General features: G+C 40.5%; 1 protein-coding gene and 1 non-coding gene across 2 annotated transcripts; both read left to right on the plus strand.

The window, feature by feature from the left end:
- Positions 1–800: 800 nt before the first annotated feature.
- adam8b (ADAM metallopeptidase domain 8b) lies at positions 801–16,058 on the plus strand. The gene is made up of 23 exons (XM_047609934.1): positions 801–932; positions 1,786–1,892; positions 2,121–2,194; positions 2,275–2,350; positions 2,842–2,918; positions 3,125–3,338; positions 4,229–4,294; positions 4,386–4,448; positions 4,569–4,738; positions 4,821–4,902; positions 4,979–5,121; positions 5,208–5,394; positions 7,185–7,274; positions 8,138–8,336; positions 9,435–9,537; positions 9,637–9,802; positions 9,885–9,965; positions 10,886–10,970; positions 12,367–12,487; positions 12,565–12,718; positions 12,807–12,854; positions 13,644–13,694; positions 14,841–16,058. The coding sequence occupies exons 1-23, from the start codon at positions 893–895 to the stop codon at positions 14,967–14,969; spliced, it is 2,526 nt and encodes an 841-aa protein (XP_047465890.1). The 5' UTR covers positions 801–892; the 3' UTR covers positions 14,970–16,058.
- trnaf-gaa lies at positions 11,983–12,055 on the plus strand. The gene has a single exon. It is a non-coding gene; the product is annotated as a tRNA-Phe (tRNA).
- Positions 16,059–17,291: the final 1,233 nt, after the last annotated feature.

A 17,291-nucleotide genomic window follows, 5' to 3' on the forward strand; every position in this document is an offset into this window, starting at 1 on the left:
CAAACAACTACTGTGTTGTTTCATTTTTTGTTGGTTCCTTTCATTTAAAGGTGAGAAGTTGTACCTGAAAACATTTCCTGTCAATGATACTAAACAGAGAATTGGAGTAATACAGAAAACATGCTGGCTCTGACTCAAAATAAAACCGTGCTTACGTAAGCAATGATAAACATTGTCTACAAACTATTCATAGATTTTCTAAATAACTATTTAAGTAAATCTATTACTAAACTAAACTGGCATAGGCAGACTCAAATTTTACACGAGATAACATATCTAAATATATATACAGAAATTTTACAGATGATGAAAGTATCTACCTTGTCCAACCTTGTATATTTCCACTGACTGTGATTCCCCTGTTTGTATAGTAACAGGGATGTGCTTCAAACAAATGGCGTAATAGGCCTACACTTCAAATCAGGACTAAAAACACAGAAAAAAAAAAAAAAATTATATATATATATATTACATTTTATCATTATAAATTTAATGTGGGATTGTCATTGTATTAATATCATTTTTTTAAATAATTTAGAATAAACTCAATTGAGGGTCCTGTCCTGTCTTGTCAAGTGTCTGGGCTCATTTGTTTTTGAAGGGCTTCATTTCAGCTGAAGAATTACGTCAGGCTTAATAATGCTTTCAACGGTTCATTCCAGTAAGTGTGTGATACGGGAACAGAGAGCAGAGGGGCGTGGTGTCGGCCGCCTCTGGAGGCAGAGGGGCGTGGCCTCGTGGGGAGCCAGTGAGCATTAGGGGCGAGGCCTCGGCGGACCCAGGGATGTGAGGGGCGGGGCGTCGGTGGACCCAGGAAGCGTAGGGTCCGCCTACAGTCGGTCAGACCGCAGAGTAGCGGGGGAAGAGCGGTGGTTTCTGACGGGAGCGCATCATGGTGGGGGCGAACATGTTGTTGCTGTGCTTAACCTGCGGTAAGAGACTTAATATAATGGACTTTACAGAGAGAGATGAGCTGCGGTTAAATTAAGAGAAAAATTAACGGGGTTTGGTAGAAAAGTTGAGTCCGACCGTGTTAACAACAGAAAGCGTTAAAGTCTTATGTTCGGTTTAAAACAGCGTTAAAGTCTCTATGTATTACATAAAAAATCTGATACTCATTTTATGTTACTTCATTGAACATTTTGATACACTTAACATGAGTCGTTTTCCTGCTTTAGTAACACGTTAAACATTTTTACACGTATTTATGGTTTAAGAAATCAACAAAACTGCACAGACTAGTACAGCTGATGTAGTTAAAATACTGAAAGAATAGTTTAATAATACGTTTTTTTTCTATTGCTTTGATTATCCAGCTTTTTTAGGATTTTTAAAATGTTTTTTTAATCTTTTATACGATGTTACTTCCTGTTTATTAGGTAGGCTTTGTGTGGCTATGAGAGGCATTTCTCACTATTTCCTGGATATTTGATCCAGAAAATAATAATTACATTAGTAAAATTAATTAATATAATAATTACATCAGTAAAATTAATGAAAATAATAAGTAGTAACTCTTGCTATGTTGAGTGTAATACAGTGTTTTTACGTAACAAAACGTCTGGATACTAATTAAAAGTTTGTTAATCTATCTATCTGCACTCATGTTTAGGCAAGTATGTGCATATTGAATGTCATGTCATCTGATTCTGGTGCAACATCTCGGTATAAGGTTAAAGTGTGGTACTGACTTTACAGGTGTACTGTCAGGTGGCAGATTGCCAGTTCCATTTACCAGTGTTCTGGCAAGTGAGTGTTTAATGAGTTTCTGTTGGTGTTGTGTAGTTTGCCTGGTGCACAGTTCAGAGATGTTGTCTCATGTGGAGCGCTACGACGTCGTCCGACCTCAGAGACTTCACCACAGACAGAGGAGGAGTCTGCAGGATGACCAGGTAACCTCACTAGTACATCACATGAAACACGTAGTAACACACTTATTAGTTACACTGTATCTAAGATTAGTGTCATCTTACAGTCTAACAATAAACAGTTGAAAATTGTCTGAACTATATTAATCTCTGACAACATACAAACTGCAATAAACCAAAATCAGCCAGTTTATTGCATTAAAAAGCTTTTTATTTTTTTAAAAGCTGCTATGTGACTTTTTTTTTCTGCAGCTTTATCCTGACACGGTTTGGTACGAGTTACCCATCGAAGGCATAAACCACACTATTTATCTAGAAAAGAACAGGTAAAGTCCAGATTTCTTCTGAACAAATACGTGTGTTAATATGTAAAAGTGTGAGAAAGAAAAGTTTCTGTTTTTTACAGGGATCTTATTGCGACAGGCTACACTGAAACACATTACTCGGAAGATGGAAAACGGGTGACAGTGTCTCCAAGTCAGGTCAGACTGACATTTTTATCTTAGTTTTACATGTTATACACAAAGCCTGTTTTTACTAGAATGAAGTACACCAATTTTTATTTTATCTAATAAAAACAACATTAAATGTTTACTAAAACTTTTTATATTCCTCCTATTTTGTTTTTCTTTTAAATCTTTGATAAAGTTCGGTTGAAGTTAACTTTTATGTCTTTGGTGTTTTTATATTGTTAGCCTAACAGCACAATCGCCTAATATTTGATATTGTAACAGTAAGTTAAAAAAATGACATAGCAATTAGTCTATTATTCTACCAATATAAAAAAAATGAATTGATTGCCGGTAATTGTCAAATTAAGCATGTGATGAATAGATAAGGAAAATAATCTTAATATGGCGCCTTGATGTGTGCGCAGCCTGCAGGGAAATATAATTTTGACCTGTGATTCATGATGAAAGAACATCTTTGTGAGTCGTAGCCATTTCGCTGACTGATCTGTGTTTCCATTCAGGAGCACTGCTACTATCACGGTCACATCGAAGCCATGCCAGACTCCGCGGTCAGCGTGGGGATTTGTTCGGGCATAAAGTAAGAAAAAAAGGATGTTGTGACAGCTTCTGATTTCCTGTTTGTCATTTAAACGCTTACATACATTGATAAACTTGTTGCTTTGTGATATTTAGTATTCTGCTTTTTTTTTGATCTCCTTTTGTCTCATTTTATCTTTTATTTTGCTTTATGTACTTGGAGTGAATTTTTTGTCGTTTGTCGTTGTTTCCTGTGACGGCGTGCAGCGGCTTTGTAAGAGCTCGGCAGCAGGTTTACCTGATAGAGCCTCTGGGACACACTGACGATGGAGACCATGCAGTTTACAGACAGGAGCACGCGAAGAGCAGTGGCAGGCCCAGCTGTGGCTCCACGTCCGACACCAGTGTGGTGTATGACCGGGACCGGGACCAAGACCAAAACCACCCTCAGCCTGCAGGCCTCTTCAGGTCCAGATTATGGGTATGCTCAAACATCAAGCTTTCTCTTAACTGGAGCTAGAAATTATTATATACACTGGTTGTTATGACTCAGGATATCAGAAGCTGGAAAAAAAGATTGGAGAGACTTTAAACAGATTGTGATGTCTGGAGATGACTGGGTCAGAACTGCAGCTGTTGTGGGATGTTTCTGGTCTTCAGTGGTCAGTACATATAATAAGTGGTCTAAGGTAGGAGAGGAATCGGAGACAGGGTTATGAGCAGCCAGGAGAGAGCTACTGTAGAGACGGAAGTGCAGAGTTTGTTTGTATGGGGTTGTGTAGCTACAGGCCAGTCAGGATGTCCATGCTGACCCCTGTTCACTGATGAAAGCCCTTACAATGGAAACATCAGAACTGGACCATGGAGACCTGGAAGAAGGTGGAGTTCACGTGGATGTTACCTTGACACGTACCACCTACCGAAGGGTTGATGCAGACAATGACCTTTCATGGAAACTTTATTTCCCAATTGACTCTTTCAGCAGGATCATTCGTCCAGGTTCAGGAATGTTTTGAGGAACAATTACAATGAGTTCAAGGTGTTGGCAAGTCCGATCCATGGATCAGGGATATTTTGGCTGGAAAAGGGAGACTGAAGCCTAGGTATTAGGCAGGTGGTGATAATGTAATGGCTGACTGATGTATATTGATAAACTATTCAGTCAGCTATTATTCTATTTGTCAACCCTCCTGGTGATTTTACAGGATTAGACCAAATCCAGATTTTTGTTTTTCTATAAACTTGATTTTATCCCAATAGATATCAGTGTCTGCTTAATGTTGGCTTTTAGCTGTTGTATTTCCGGGGCAAGAACAAACATGAGACAAAAGATGCATCACATGAGTCAGTCAAATTTCGGTCTCCTTTTAGAAACCCAAATCCATCGATGGTCCGGTGAGGTTTGTCGAGCTGTTTATTGTTGTGGACAACACTGAGGTAAATATCTCACTTTAAGTACAACTTTTTTTTTTCTTTTTTACAAATCCATCTGTGAATGTCTCTGATGCGTCTGTCTCGTCTAATGTAGTATAAACGATACGGAAGTGAGACGAGATCTCGTATTCTCGGAGCTGTAAATCACATTGACAAGGTAAGAGTGCTATCAGTATTTGTCAGCTGTTTCTCAACAACAGTGCTTTCTAAACACCTCTTCTTCTTCTTCTTCTTCTTCTTCTTCTTCTTCTTCTTCTTCTTCTTCTTCTTTCTGCAGCTGTATCGGCCTCTGAAAATTCGCATCATGCTGGTGGGTTTGGAGATTTGGACGACCGGAGACCACATAAAAGTTAACATCAACTCAGGAAAGACTCTGGACAATTTCCTCTTGTGGCGTCAGACCGATCTACTGAAGAGGACGAACCACGACAACGCCCAGTTTGTGACGTGAGGATCAGTGGTTGGATATCTCCAGATGTTAAAACTCAGTGACAGCTTCACCTCATGTTACGCATTTTGTCTTCAACAGTGGCATAGATTTTTATGGAGACACAGTCGGGCTGGCGAATAAATATGCCATGTGTACCGAAAACTCTGGAGGAGTGAATCAGGTAGGAGCGTTGATGTCAATCTTATATCGGCCACTGGAGATGAAACCTTCTAGTGAACCTTTATGATCTCTTCCAGGATCACCATGAAAATATGATTGGCCTCGCCTCCACCATTGCTCATGAGATGGGACATAACTTTGGCCTGTCCCATGATGCCCCAGGTTGTGTCTGTGGTTCCTCTTACAGCAGTGGGGACTGTGTCATGACAGAAAAGCTTAGGTATTTGAGACGAAAGCGACTTCAAAGCTGCAGGTGTGCACTGAAATCCTTTTTCAAACATTTGGAATCTCTTCGCTCCACCTCAGGACAGGAAGTCAAGGGTTTCCGGAGTTCTTCAGCGACTGCAGTTTGGACCAGCTCGCCGAGTTCATGGCGCGAGCTCAGCCCAATTGTTTGCACAAACCCAGCTCTGTCAAGTACATGGTCATCGGGCCTCGCTGTGGCAACGCCCTGCTGGACCCTGGAGAGGAGTGTGACTGCGGCACCGCGGAGGTAAATCTTCCAACAGTTAATAAAGATCTTCATTTCCAGGCATCAAAAATATATGTCCTTTGGTGAAAGAAGACACCACTTAGGTTGTCCATTTTTAGCGCCCAGGTGTGGTTTCCTTTGTGGGAAGTCAGAGCTAATAAAAAGGTAGAGCTAGAGATGTAAAGCGCTGAAATTTCCTGCTGTAAAACTTAGCTGCTCTGATGATTCATCAAAAGTTAAACAAGGCAGTAAATTAGGTAATTTTTTATTTTATTTACCTGCAATAAGAACTGATGTTGAGTACTGTTCAAACTACATCTTTATGCCGATGATATTCTGTCATTAAAATTTGTACAAATACATGGCTTAATTAAATTTGTTACAATACATTTTGTTTACATTAATTGTGAAATATTCAACACATACATATAAAAATATACTGTAGTCCTTTTTTTAATTTCACCTTTGAAAAAAATAATTAATAATAATAATTGATACATCAATATATTATCAATGATCATATTATCAATAATAATTATAATAATAATAATTAATTATAATAATTATAATAATGAATTATATTATAATTAATTAATCATTTTTCCTGTGTTTTTTTCCAAGAATAATTTTCGGTTAATTTTTTTTCTGAGTTTAGAGGCTATGTGAAACTATTAATGCGTTCATTCCTTTACTCCGAAAGACAAACCAAAGAAATATATTACTCAGAAAAACTCAAATAATTAGCCAAAAAAACAAATTACTTGCGCCAACTGCATTGTGATTTTAGTTTTCACAGATAAAATATCTAATACATTTTATAATAAAGTTTATAATTCCTATTTTATTATTATTCATAATAATATCAGTAAATAAATAGTTAAATAAGTTAATATTACTTTTAAATGGTCGTAATTATATTATGGAAGAATTTTAAAGTTTTAAACTAATGGTGAAACATAAAATGTATACGTAGTAAATGAGGGATTTGTATTTGTCTAATTTCTGCAGTTCATCCTTTTTAAATATTTAAATCGTTCAGTTAACCCTTGGGCTTTCCTGTATGAGCAGCTAGGTGTGGTTTCCTGTGTGTGTGGGTTACTAATAATAAAAGGGATGGTGGTGGTCAAGTGTTATCAGTTTAAACTTTAATCTGTTTGACTCAACTTTCAAAACAGCCTCCCCCAGGCCTTCAGATGCCTGAACACTCTCCCCTCGGTCCCTGCTCTAAAGACTTATTAAAACCCTCATCATCAACACACAACACACACGTACAACCACAAACTCCCAAACATTGCACAAGCCACTTTCAGATGACATGGACACTTGCACAACAAATATTGCACAACTATTTGTACATTTGTGTTTGACACATATGGTAACACTAATAAAAGCACTAGATGCCACTCTGTTTTTTATGTCACTAATGAGATTCACTCTTGTTAAATGGCATATGTAGGGTTGTGTCTATCAATAGAGCATTCATTGCACAGGCAGCTTTTGTGCTTTAGCTGTCCCGTGCAGCTATAAATATCAATAACAGTGTACAGCTTTATATACCGTGTAAAGTTCTGTACATTAATGCATTACACAGTCTGTATATCTTCTGCATAGAAAGAGTTTTTTTATGTTCTGTGATGCATTGTGTTGTAGCGTAGCAGTTGCTGCAGTCACAGTAGTTATCGTCTGGCTTGGTACCAAATATTGTATGTAGAAGAGTGGGAGTGGGAGAAACCGTACTTCAACCACTGTGTGTTTTTAACAACATACTGTTGAAGTGACAATTAACAGGACTTGAACCTTTGTTTTTGTAGGAATGTAACAACCCCTGCTGCGATCCGTCCAATTGTCGCCTGACTGAAGGATCCCAGTGCGCTCATGGACAGTGCTGCGAGAGGTGTCAGGTACTGAAGATGCTCAGCCTACGCTGCGTAACACTTGTTTACAAAACAACAAGATTTACTGGATAATTAAATCCGAATGCGTCATAAACTGTGAGCAGCAGTCAAAGCGTCTGTGTGTGCATTTGTCGACTTCACTGGCAAAGTGGTTCTTACGCTGCAGAGCGTCAACTCTGCTGGAAATAGAAGAAGGAAAGAGAAGGATGAGAATAAGAGGGGGGGGGGGGGGGAGAAGAAGAAGGTGGAGGAAAACAAAGAAGAGGAAGAAGGAGAAGAAGAGGAGCTCGATGGAAAGTCAACGGTTCAAATAATCCAACACCTCCATCCTCAGTGGAGCAGGATTTTCTGAACCATATTACAGTCCCAGTAACAATATTTCACTTAGAGCCACAAATGTTCCTCCTCGTGGAGAAACATCAGTGGATTCCTCCTCTGGGAGCCATGACACTTTAACACGCTAGTGGCGTTAGCAAAAAAATGGCAGCTGATCTGCAGCTTGTCAAAAAGCCTGGGAATCATCAAAGTCAATAGAGTTCATCCTCCATGACTGTTTACACTAAAGTTAATCGCGTTCCCTTTTCTACTGCCATGCTGCTACCCTTGGGCTACAGGATGCATAAAGGCCAATACTCTGGGCACACCCTACTCCTGCCAATAATCATAGTCACAGAGTTTCACTCTTTAAAGCAGCAGCAGTTCAAAAATAGCAGGAAACAGAGGGTGATGTTCACATCCTTCCTCAAATGACACTTTCAGGGACAGGAAGAGTACCACGTAAACAGAGATCCAGATCTGCCGTATGAAAAAAAGACACACTTAACCCTCCAGGCAATGCCCCTCTGATGTGTGTGTACTTTAATCCACAGCTCAAAGCATCTGGAAGCGTGTGCAGGAAGTCAGCCGGTGAGTGTGACCTGCCTGAATACTGCAGCGGAGAGTCGCAGGACTGTCCCGAAGACAGCTTCGAGATGAACGGCAAACCCTGCTCCAACCCGGCCCCGGGCTACTGCTACGACGGACAGTGCCCGACGCACGAGCAGCACTGCTGGAGGCTGTTTGGAACAGGTGGAGTAGAAACAGCGCAGCCAGTCGAGCCACTCGAGTGGAGAGACTAAAACGATCCCCTTTCTTTGGGCCATCTGGGCCTTGAGTTTTTAGCCTGTTCCAGTTTTCGCTGTCATGTGGTGGAAGTGGCTCTTTCTAGGAAACATTCACATTTGTTCGGGTTTTATTTGTGTTATATAAAAAGCAGAAGAAAAATCCAAACATCCTCCAACACTCTCAGTGTGGGAAATTAACTGTTACTGTACTCGCACTTTTCTTGAATATTTCTACTATTTACTGAAATATTGTGCTACAATATTATTGCACTGCATTTCTTGACAGATTTAGCTTTAAGTTAAGATTTTTACATTAAGATTTTACTTTCAAAATCATCCAATAAACTTGTAAAGCATTCTTAAAGGCAAGATTACAAGATTAAACTGTACTAGTGTCTTGTTGGACTGGACTGTCGGAGGCCCTGTCCAGGCTTGGCATTAACTTGCATTCTGGGAAATCCAGTCACAAATGGATGTCTCTGAGTTCTCACCTGGCATTATTCAAATCTCTATGCGTTTCTTAAGTGACCACTTGTGATCTGATCACAGTCCTCAAATAACGCCGTGCAACATATGAAGCTCAAACAGCTGCCGTCTTAACAACATACTTTTGCTGTTTCAGAACCACAAACAAACAAGTGATTAGTCAAAATGTATCTTCACTCCTGAAATCTGTTTTTGTGAGATCCCTGCACAGAGCTCACATTGTACAATAAAACCCTGTAAGAGTCCATGGCCACAGTACGGTGACTGCTGAGCTGTTTGCACTAGTGAGAGGGAAAAAATCTTCAGTAATAAATGTGTCCATGTGTCCAGGAAGCACTGTATGTGGATACTGTTAAAGGAATGTGGCCACAAGTGGCCAAGGCCACCACTGACTGGGGTCTAAGTGATCCAGTTTCAAATGTTTCTTCAATATGTCTCGAGTGCGTTTACAACTGTTCTAAACAAGACCGGAGTTACATTAAAAGCAACGTCCTCTTTAAACCTCTCAGGTATTTAAATTATCTGTGATCAACAGACATTTTTACAGCTGAAAGATGACAATTCATTCTTCTTGCAGGAGCTAGAAATGCGCCAGATGTGTGCTACAACTTGAACAGTCGAGGCGAGAAAGAAGCCAACTGTGGGAGGAGCAAATCTGGCTTCACTCGCTGTGCTGCAGAGTACGTACAGTATCAGACAGACAGAGTGTTCCAGTACTTAAAAGTATAATGTATAACATTTAGCATTGCTCAATGAGTCCATGTGTCTTGTGTTTGCAGGAATCTGAAGTGCGGGTCTATGTTTTGTGAGGGAGGAGGCGAGTCTATCACGGGCAGACGTGCGGCCTACACCACCTTAGGCGTACAATGTAACCTGGCCGTGGATGACGATAAGACCAGAAACATCAACATGGTGCCAAAAGGAGCCAAATGTGGACCAAATAAGGTAAAACCCTCAGAAGGGAGATTAAAAAGAGCCTGTTTTTGATTGTTTTTTGTGGAGTGTTAAATCAAACGTCTGTGCACAGGTTTGCATTGACAACAGTTGTGTGGATGTATCGGTTTATGGGAAGAAGGAGGACTGTTCAAAGAAATGCAACAACAACGGGGTAAGTTCACTGTTTAAAAGTTTGAGATCAGACTTAATTAATACAGCTACTCCAGCCACTCTCTTGAAATTACATGTTTACGATGACGACACTGAAAGAAAAGTTATTTTTTTGGACAAATGTAAAACCTCCATTAATTAAAACTCATGATACAAAGGGTACTAAGCAACGTTTGTTGAGGTTTACAGACATCTCTTTTATGACACGGGTTAAAATTGCAGACATAGTGCCGCGTGTAGCCACTGAGGGATTCCCACAGACTAAACTGTCTACTGAAGGTGACGTCGCCCATTTGTTTTGAAGCTCAGTGTGGTGGTTGAGCTCATCTCCATCTTGACCCCATCTAACTCCAAGCCTCGCCCTTTATTATTTATAACTTTAAGCCTGGATATAATTTGAACATGAAACTTTGAAGCTCTAAGCATGTTTATTATCTGTTGTGAAGTTGGTCATTTTAACATGGAGGTTTATGGGGACTGAGTCACACTTGGTTGGGGCATCCAGTGGTCATTAGAGGAACTGCAGCTCTTGGCTTCATTTTCACATCCTGGAGGTTTTTACTTGGTGGCGACGCATTTAGTTTAGGTTTTTTTAAGTTCAGTAATGCGATGTTTTCCTGAATATTATAGTATTTAGTTTACAGAGAACTTAACATTGGGCTAACAAACTATTTGTTCTTTAAATAAAACATCCATGTGGTCGTCAACAACTGTCAACTGGGCACTAACAAACCCTTTTTCAGGTTTATAAACATAAATGTTGACATTCCTGCAACAGATGCTGATTTCGAGCATCAGTCCAAAGTAAAACAATGAAGCAGTACACTTTTTGTAGTATCATAGAGGATCTTTACACATGTATCTTTTTGAACGTCTGTCGTTGGATCTCACATCTGTGGTCATTATTTTCTCCTCTCTCAGGTGTGTAATCACAAGAAAGAGTGCCACTGTAATCCTGGCTGGTCTCCTCCATTCTGTGACGTCCAGTATGCAGATTTACCTCAAGGTATGTGAGAGGTTCACACAATAAATTTTAAAACGTGACCAGGTGTCTGCTACTTCTATAAATACTCAAGTCTGCACCGGTATAAAGCCAAGGTCAGCTCAGACAAAACAACCGACCGCAGCTGTCGGTTGAATCATTCTTCCAGTAAGAATAGTGAATCATTCACGATGAGTGATCTCCTTCTTTGACCTAATCTCGGAGGTTTCTCCTGTTCCATCTTGACTTCGTCCTCAGATTATAAAGAGATATATTGTTGAAGCTATTGAAGTTTGAAAACTTTGAGTTTGCCAAGTGATTGTGCAACCAGCCTGACCTTGCGGTAAAAAATAAAAGAGGAAGAAGAGACGCTTTCTTCTGTCTTAACTTCAAAGTAATTAGTAATTTTGGCCTCTGTGCAATATGACTTGTACACGCACAGACGATAACCTCTGTTTCGACGATTCTTCTGTTTCTGTCATATTTTTTGCCAGTTTCTTCTTCTTTTATTTAGGTCATAAAAACAGGACAAGAAATGAAACATGCCTCAAGAGGAACTATTGTCGTCAAAAAGCTGTTCAAAGTTTCCACCTCCTCATTAAATAGGTTTTATGCATTTGTTACAGATGTTTTCACTTGTTCCTTCTTCTTTGAGTCATGTAGCTGTAAGTTCATTATCTAAGGCTGCAGTTCACTTTCAGTGGAACGTGACACCGCAAATTTACCACTCGAACGCTACGTAGCAGTTTTTAAGCTGGCCTTAACATCAGCAACATCAACCAGTCGGGTGTGTTCGTTTCACCACTTTAGATGTTATCAAACACGTTTCATCCAAGTAGCTTCTTCATCACTGTGTCTGAGCCTAGTCAAGTGAGTTTCCAGTGGGCAAAGATGTATTTAAACTCTGAAGACTGAAAAAAAAAAGGGAAGAAGCTTCTTGGGTGAAACATCTTCAGCTTTTATTTTGAAATCGGCAACACCGTCAACAAGTACTTGAGCAACAACAACAATAGTGTAGTTGGATGACCTAAATTGTGCCGAAATAGCTCAGTTGGGCGAGCGTTAGATTGAAGATCTAAAGGGCCCTGGTTCGATCCCGGGTTTCGGCAGGGAACGTGCTTGTTTGTGTGAATTTCTCATAGAGATGAAGTATCTATTTAAGTTTGACAAACTGAAACGTTGACCTGGTGATGTTGCTGGATAAACATCTCAGCTCATCCTCTGAGGATCATGAATGACACAATGCCATGGCAATCAATCCAACATTCAATGATTTTAAATCACTGTGATAGCCACTAAAAACCACTTTGCTGTAAATTTGCTCCATGGCCTTCGTGTCATTTAACAGCTACATACAGACAACAGGACATATATTGTGCATAAATAAGCTCTAACCTTTTCCCCCCATCTGCACCCGCAGGTCAGAGTGGAATAATAGCCGCTGTGTGTGGCGCTATCGCCATCGTTCTGGTGATCGCTGTGGTGATTGTTGGCTTTATGTGCTGTAAACAGGACAACATGGACAGCTTCACATGCAAAAGGTCATTTTATCTCTTGTGTTTGCGTTAATGCTCCTTTATCTTCGGGCGACCAAGCTCAGTCAATCTTTTGTTAACAGGAAAGTGCATTCAGCTCCGAGCAAGTTGAACCCACTGTACAAGGACGCTAAAGACAAACCTCAGATCAGCCAGCCCACTTTTATGGAGTCAACGGCACCACAAGCCTTCAGCCCTCTGATTGTCACAGTGACTCCCAGCAGACCCGCTCCACAGGTACACAGATCAGTCATTTGGTGACATGTGGGAAAGTGTTCATTTTGGGACCATCTTCATCCTGACAAAGCGATTTCTTTTTTTCCAGCCACCAAAGAAACCGTCTTCAGTGTCAACTACCTCAGAAACTGAGCTGGTAAGCCTTGTTTTATTAAAGCGATCTAATACATAATGCAAGCCGAGGATCGCGTGTAGAGTTGGCTACTTAAGTCTCTGCTAAAGTCCAGAAGTCAAATTAAATAATACATAGAGGAAACTGTTCATGTGTTTCTTGTCGATAAGAAAGCTATAAAAAGACCGACAATGTGTTTGGTTTGGTTCAGACTACATGCTGTTAGGTCCTAGTGTCTGATAAGACGATCACGGAGCAGCAAATTCCTGTCATGACTTGGGCAAAACTACCAGAGGCACGTAAACAAACTGAACACTGGCTGTGTTGTGTTTGGAAAAAGAAAAATCGAGTGTGGAACTTCCATTAAGTTGCACAGAGAGGACAGAATAGGTTGTTTGTCCTGCAGTCTGTCTTTTACTTCGCCAGGCTCTTTGTTATCAATGTCACAGCCAGACTAAAGATGCTTAAGACGGTGAAGACGCTAAAGTAAAAAACCCTCTAATAGTGTCTTTTTGTGGTTGGGTATCCCAACACTTTACTATCTAGTTAGTTATTTTTTTGGTTGCATCATGGCCACTCAACCTACAGAAAAGAGAAAGCTTAAAATGATATAGTGTTATTTATTTCTTTTCAAAAGAGAGCAGATCTTGATTGTGAGGGAACTATTTGCAGCGGAGCATTGATACAGTTTAGTGATGTGCAGGGATAGTAAGTATCAGGATCAAAGCAATGTTAATTTGCAGCAAACTTTTATTTTTGTATTTTATTGATTTATACTTGAAACAGACATGTCTTCTATGTTTTTACCCACAGACCAAACCTCTACCTCCGTCCAAACCATTGCCACCTTTGAATAAACCACAGGTGAGTCTCTCCGGAAGTAAAGGTTTTGTTGGTTGCAGGATTTTATTATTTATTGTGTTTACTTCTCTCTGTCTTCTCACATTTGAAGACGCCAACATGGGAGCAGTGGTGACATTTACAAGACAGAATGATTAACAGATTAATTACAGGAGTCATAACTCAAACACATCCCAACACGCACAACAGGCAGCACAACCTCCCTCCCTACGAGGTCTACCAGCGAATATAGACACGTTTCGAAAAGGACGCTCTCACGGAAATAGTCAACAAAGTTGGAAACAACAGTCCTGCATAAGAGCTGAGCTACAGAGAGGTGGAAGGTCCTGTCACTAGCCAACTAACAGAAATCCTGTTTTCGTTTTAACCGTATCGATTAATTGAGGTTTGCAAACTTCTCAGTTAAAATGATACTAAAAACCAGTCACAGTCAATTAAAGGCATTTGTCAATAAATACAGCAGCCTGATTATGAGTCGACCCATATTTAGGGCTGTAGTTCCACAACATGAGACCAGTGGACCGAAGCCATTGGTCCTAAAACTAAATGCTTGTTGCATCTGTGCAACAAGTGGCATCAAAGTTGGACTTTGCTGCCAGTAGATGTTTGACGCAGCTGTTTTCAGCAATAAATCTCAAATGTTAGAGACGGAAATTAGGCGGTGGGAACCAAAAATGGAGCTAAGAGTATGAGGGAGTACAAGTTCAAGAATTTTATATAGTTTAAATTATCAGTGTTTTCTGAGTGGAAGTTGATTGAAAATTAAATTTTCATGTGTGCTGGTTGGCTGATATTTCCTAGGTTTTGTTGAGTTGTATGTGCAACTTTTTTGGCCCAGGTGCAAGCGATGTAAAAGTCAACCACTGCTGCGAGTAGTTCTATGCTGCAGCTGTTTTTGGTGAATGAATGAATGAATGAATGAATGAATGAGAGAAAGAAAGAAAGAAAGAAAGAAAGAAAGAAAGAAAGAAAGAAAGAAAGAAAGAAAGAAAGAAAGAAAGAAAATGACCAAGACCATGGTTTCTTCTGCTTCCTTTTTTTATCCAATTCTAAGAAATTTACATGAAGTCATTTCCTAAGTTGAACAGCTTAAGATGTAGCAACTTCACAAGAAATGTGTTTTAAGTTCATCTTTGCTTCATGTTTCAGTTTAAACCAGCCAAACCAAGCCCTCCTCCTGTACCTCCGGTCAAGCCCAGCCCTCCTTCAGCAGCCAGAATCAAGCCCAGCACTCCTCTTCTTCCCCCAGTCAAGCCTCAATTCCGCAGACCCACATGAACTTCTCATTAAGGACGTCATACATGTAGAGACTGGGTAATCATTGGTGGTATCAGTGCGTCGCAGCCACCACTGAGAGTTTGGAAAACTTTACTCTTCCAAGCCGGTAAAGATGCGGTGCTGATGGAGAGTCTTTGAAGACACGGGACCAACAGCTGCACAGCTGCTGTGGAAAAGTGATGTTTTTTTCATGTTGTTTTTTCTGTGGGAACATTTGCAATTAACTGCTGTTGGAGCCGTAATTGTTTGTCCTTTCTGTGAACTTCATACGTGACGAGCATTGCGTTGCACTTTTAGAAAAAGGAGGAGAAAGAAGCTGTTTTTTTTTTTTTTTTTTTTAATATTTAATTCCTGTTTGTGAAGGGGACTGTATGAAAAGTATTACGTGGGTGGGCAGAGTCAGGTCAGGTGATGAGAAAGTGCTACTCCAACACATGGTTTCAAAATTAGCTTTTCAAGACCAAAGATGGGAACTCAATTGAACCCTTTATACATGCTGGTTGGCTGTTAGCTCTAGTTTGTGCAATACCGTGAGAGCAGCAGACACTAGCAACGTCAAAGTCAACCTTTGCCTCCATTAGTTCCTTGAGGCAGACGTTTTCAGCTTATATCTAAAAAGCAAAAAACCCTTGTACAACACCTGCCTTGCACCACATAGTAAAAAAAGACAAAGTTAGAGGCAGAGGTTCGGTGGTTAAGTGGTAGGGACCAAAACCAGAGCTAAAAATAGTTTGTGAAAATGTACCACTTCAACACTTTTATATTGTTTTGAAATGTGTTTTTGTAAGACAAAGAAGCGAAGTCCATACTTTGCTTTGTAATTTTCTTACAGTCCCTAAACTGCCTCCTGGATTCTTCTGCATTTCTTTGCACTGTACTTGAAATTGTAATAGTAAATAAGTATTGTATTTATATAGTGCCTTTCTAACTATTGGAGCAAGTCAGGGCCTATGCACATGGATAGAAGCCACAGCCGTCCCCCGATGGTACGTAGAGCATGGTAGGGGGCTTTGTGCAGTTCGTTTGACTTGTGTGATGAAATCTCGCGAAGGCCTTTTTGTTGCAACCAATAAAGTGAACTTTATTTCATGTGTCAGGTCATGTTACATCAGCTTGTTACACTAGCCACCACAGCAACCCAAAACAAAAATAACGATTACACCACATGAAAAGTCAACGTCCTTGCAGAAGAGAAGAATAGAATAGGAAAAACACTTTATTCATCCCCTGGGGGAAATTCGAGTGTCCAGTATCTTGTACACGAACATACGCATACATGAACGTAACACACCAACAACAATCAACAGTGCAAAAGGAGAAGGAAGACCGGAAATACGTACAAGACTGTACTAACATGTTAATATGAATTACCGTGTAAAAACTATGTACAATTTACAAGTGAGTATTTAAGCATTTAAACTGGGTGTTGTTCGGTCTGATGGCTGTGGGGACAAAGGACCTCCTGAACCTCTCAGTCCTGCAGCGCAGTGAGAGAAGCCTCCCACTGTTGCTGTTGCTGCTTATCTGCCCCTCCAGGATGTCATGAAGTAGGTGCCCGACGTTGTCCAGATTGGACTGCACTGTGTTGCATGTGCGCCTCTCACCACAGTCCCCAGTGAGTCCAGCTTCCTGCGAATCAGAGACCCCGCCCTCTTAACGCGTCTATCCAGCCACTTAGAGTTCCTTTGAGTCATGCTCAGACGTGTACTTGAAGTCCGACGTGTACTGGGTAAACAGGAACAGCGCCAGTACCGTCCCCTGAGGAGCCCTCGGTGTTGCTCACTGCCATTGATGATGTACAGTTCCTCAACCGGACAAACTGCTGCCTCCATGTGAGGCAGTCCGTCATCCAGGAAGTGAAGGAGGGATCAAACCCCACGTCCTCCAGCTTGTTCTGGGTGGTGTTAAATGCACTTGAAAAATCCGAGAGCATTATCCTCACGTATCCACTAGGTACATCCAAATGTGCGTGAACACGTTGAAGCATGTAGAGGACCACATCATCCACTCTTAGATGTTCCCGGTTTGCAAAATGCGGGAAACCCGGCGCATGTTTTTTCGGTGTAACAAGTTTTATTGACCAACTGAGAAGATTTCTATTGTTCTTCCATCAGTTAATCTACATTTATTGGTCACCAGTGAGTCAAAGCTGTATGCGAGTTCCCAGCATTTGGGCTTCCTGCTTGGAAGCCTGATGAGTTTCCACTTGCACAAACTCAATGTTTTTCAGGAAACTTGGTCAATTAATTAAAGGTCATGACCATTTAATTTTACTGGTTTGACTTTGGAACAGAAAAACTGTTAAGACCTATAGCGCATTGA

This window comes from Mugil cephalus, chromosome 16, assembly GCF_022458985.1.
Source record: "Mugil cephalus isolate CIBA_MC_2020 chromosome 16, CIBA_Mcephalus_1.1, whole genome shotgun sequence".
Lineage (NCBI taxonomy): Eukaryota > Metazoa > Chordata > Actinopteri > Mugiliformes > Mugilidae > Mugil > Mugil cephalus.

Bases quoted from the DNA above. Each gene is read 5' to 3' on its own strand.
- adam8b (XM_047609934.1), top strand. From the start codon at position 893: ATGGTGGGGGCGAACATGTTGTTGCTGTGCTTAACCTGCG. The intron at 9,538-9,636 runs GTACGTACAGTA...TTGTGTTTGCAG, and splicing joins TTCACTCGCTGTGCTGCAGA to GAATCTGAAGTGCGGGTCTA. The intron at 9,966-10,885 runs GTAAGTTCACTG...CTCCTCTCTCAG, and splicing joins AGAAATGCAACAACAACGGG to GTGTGTAATCACAAGAAAGA.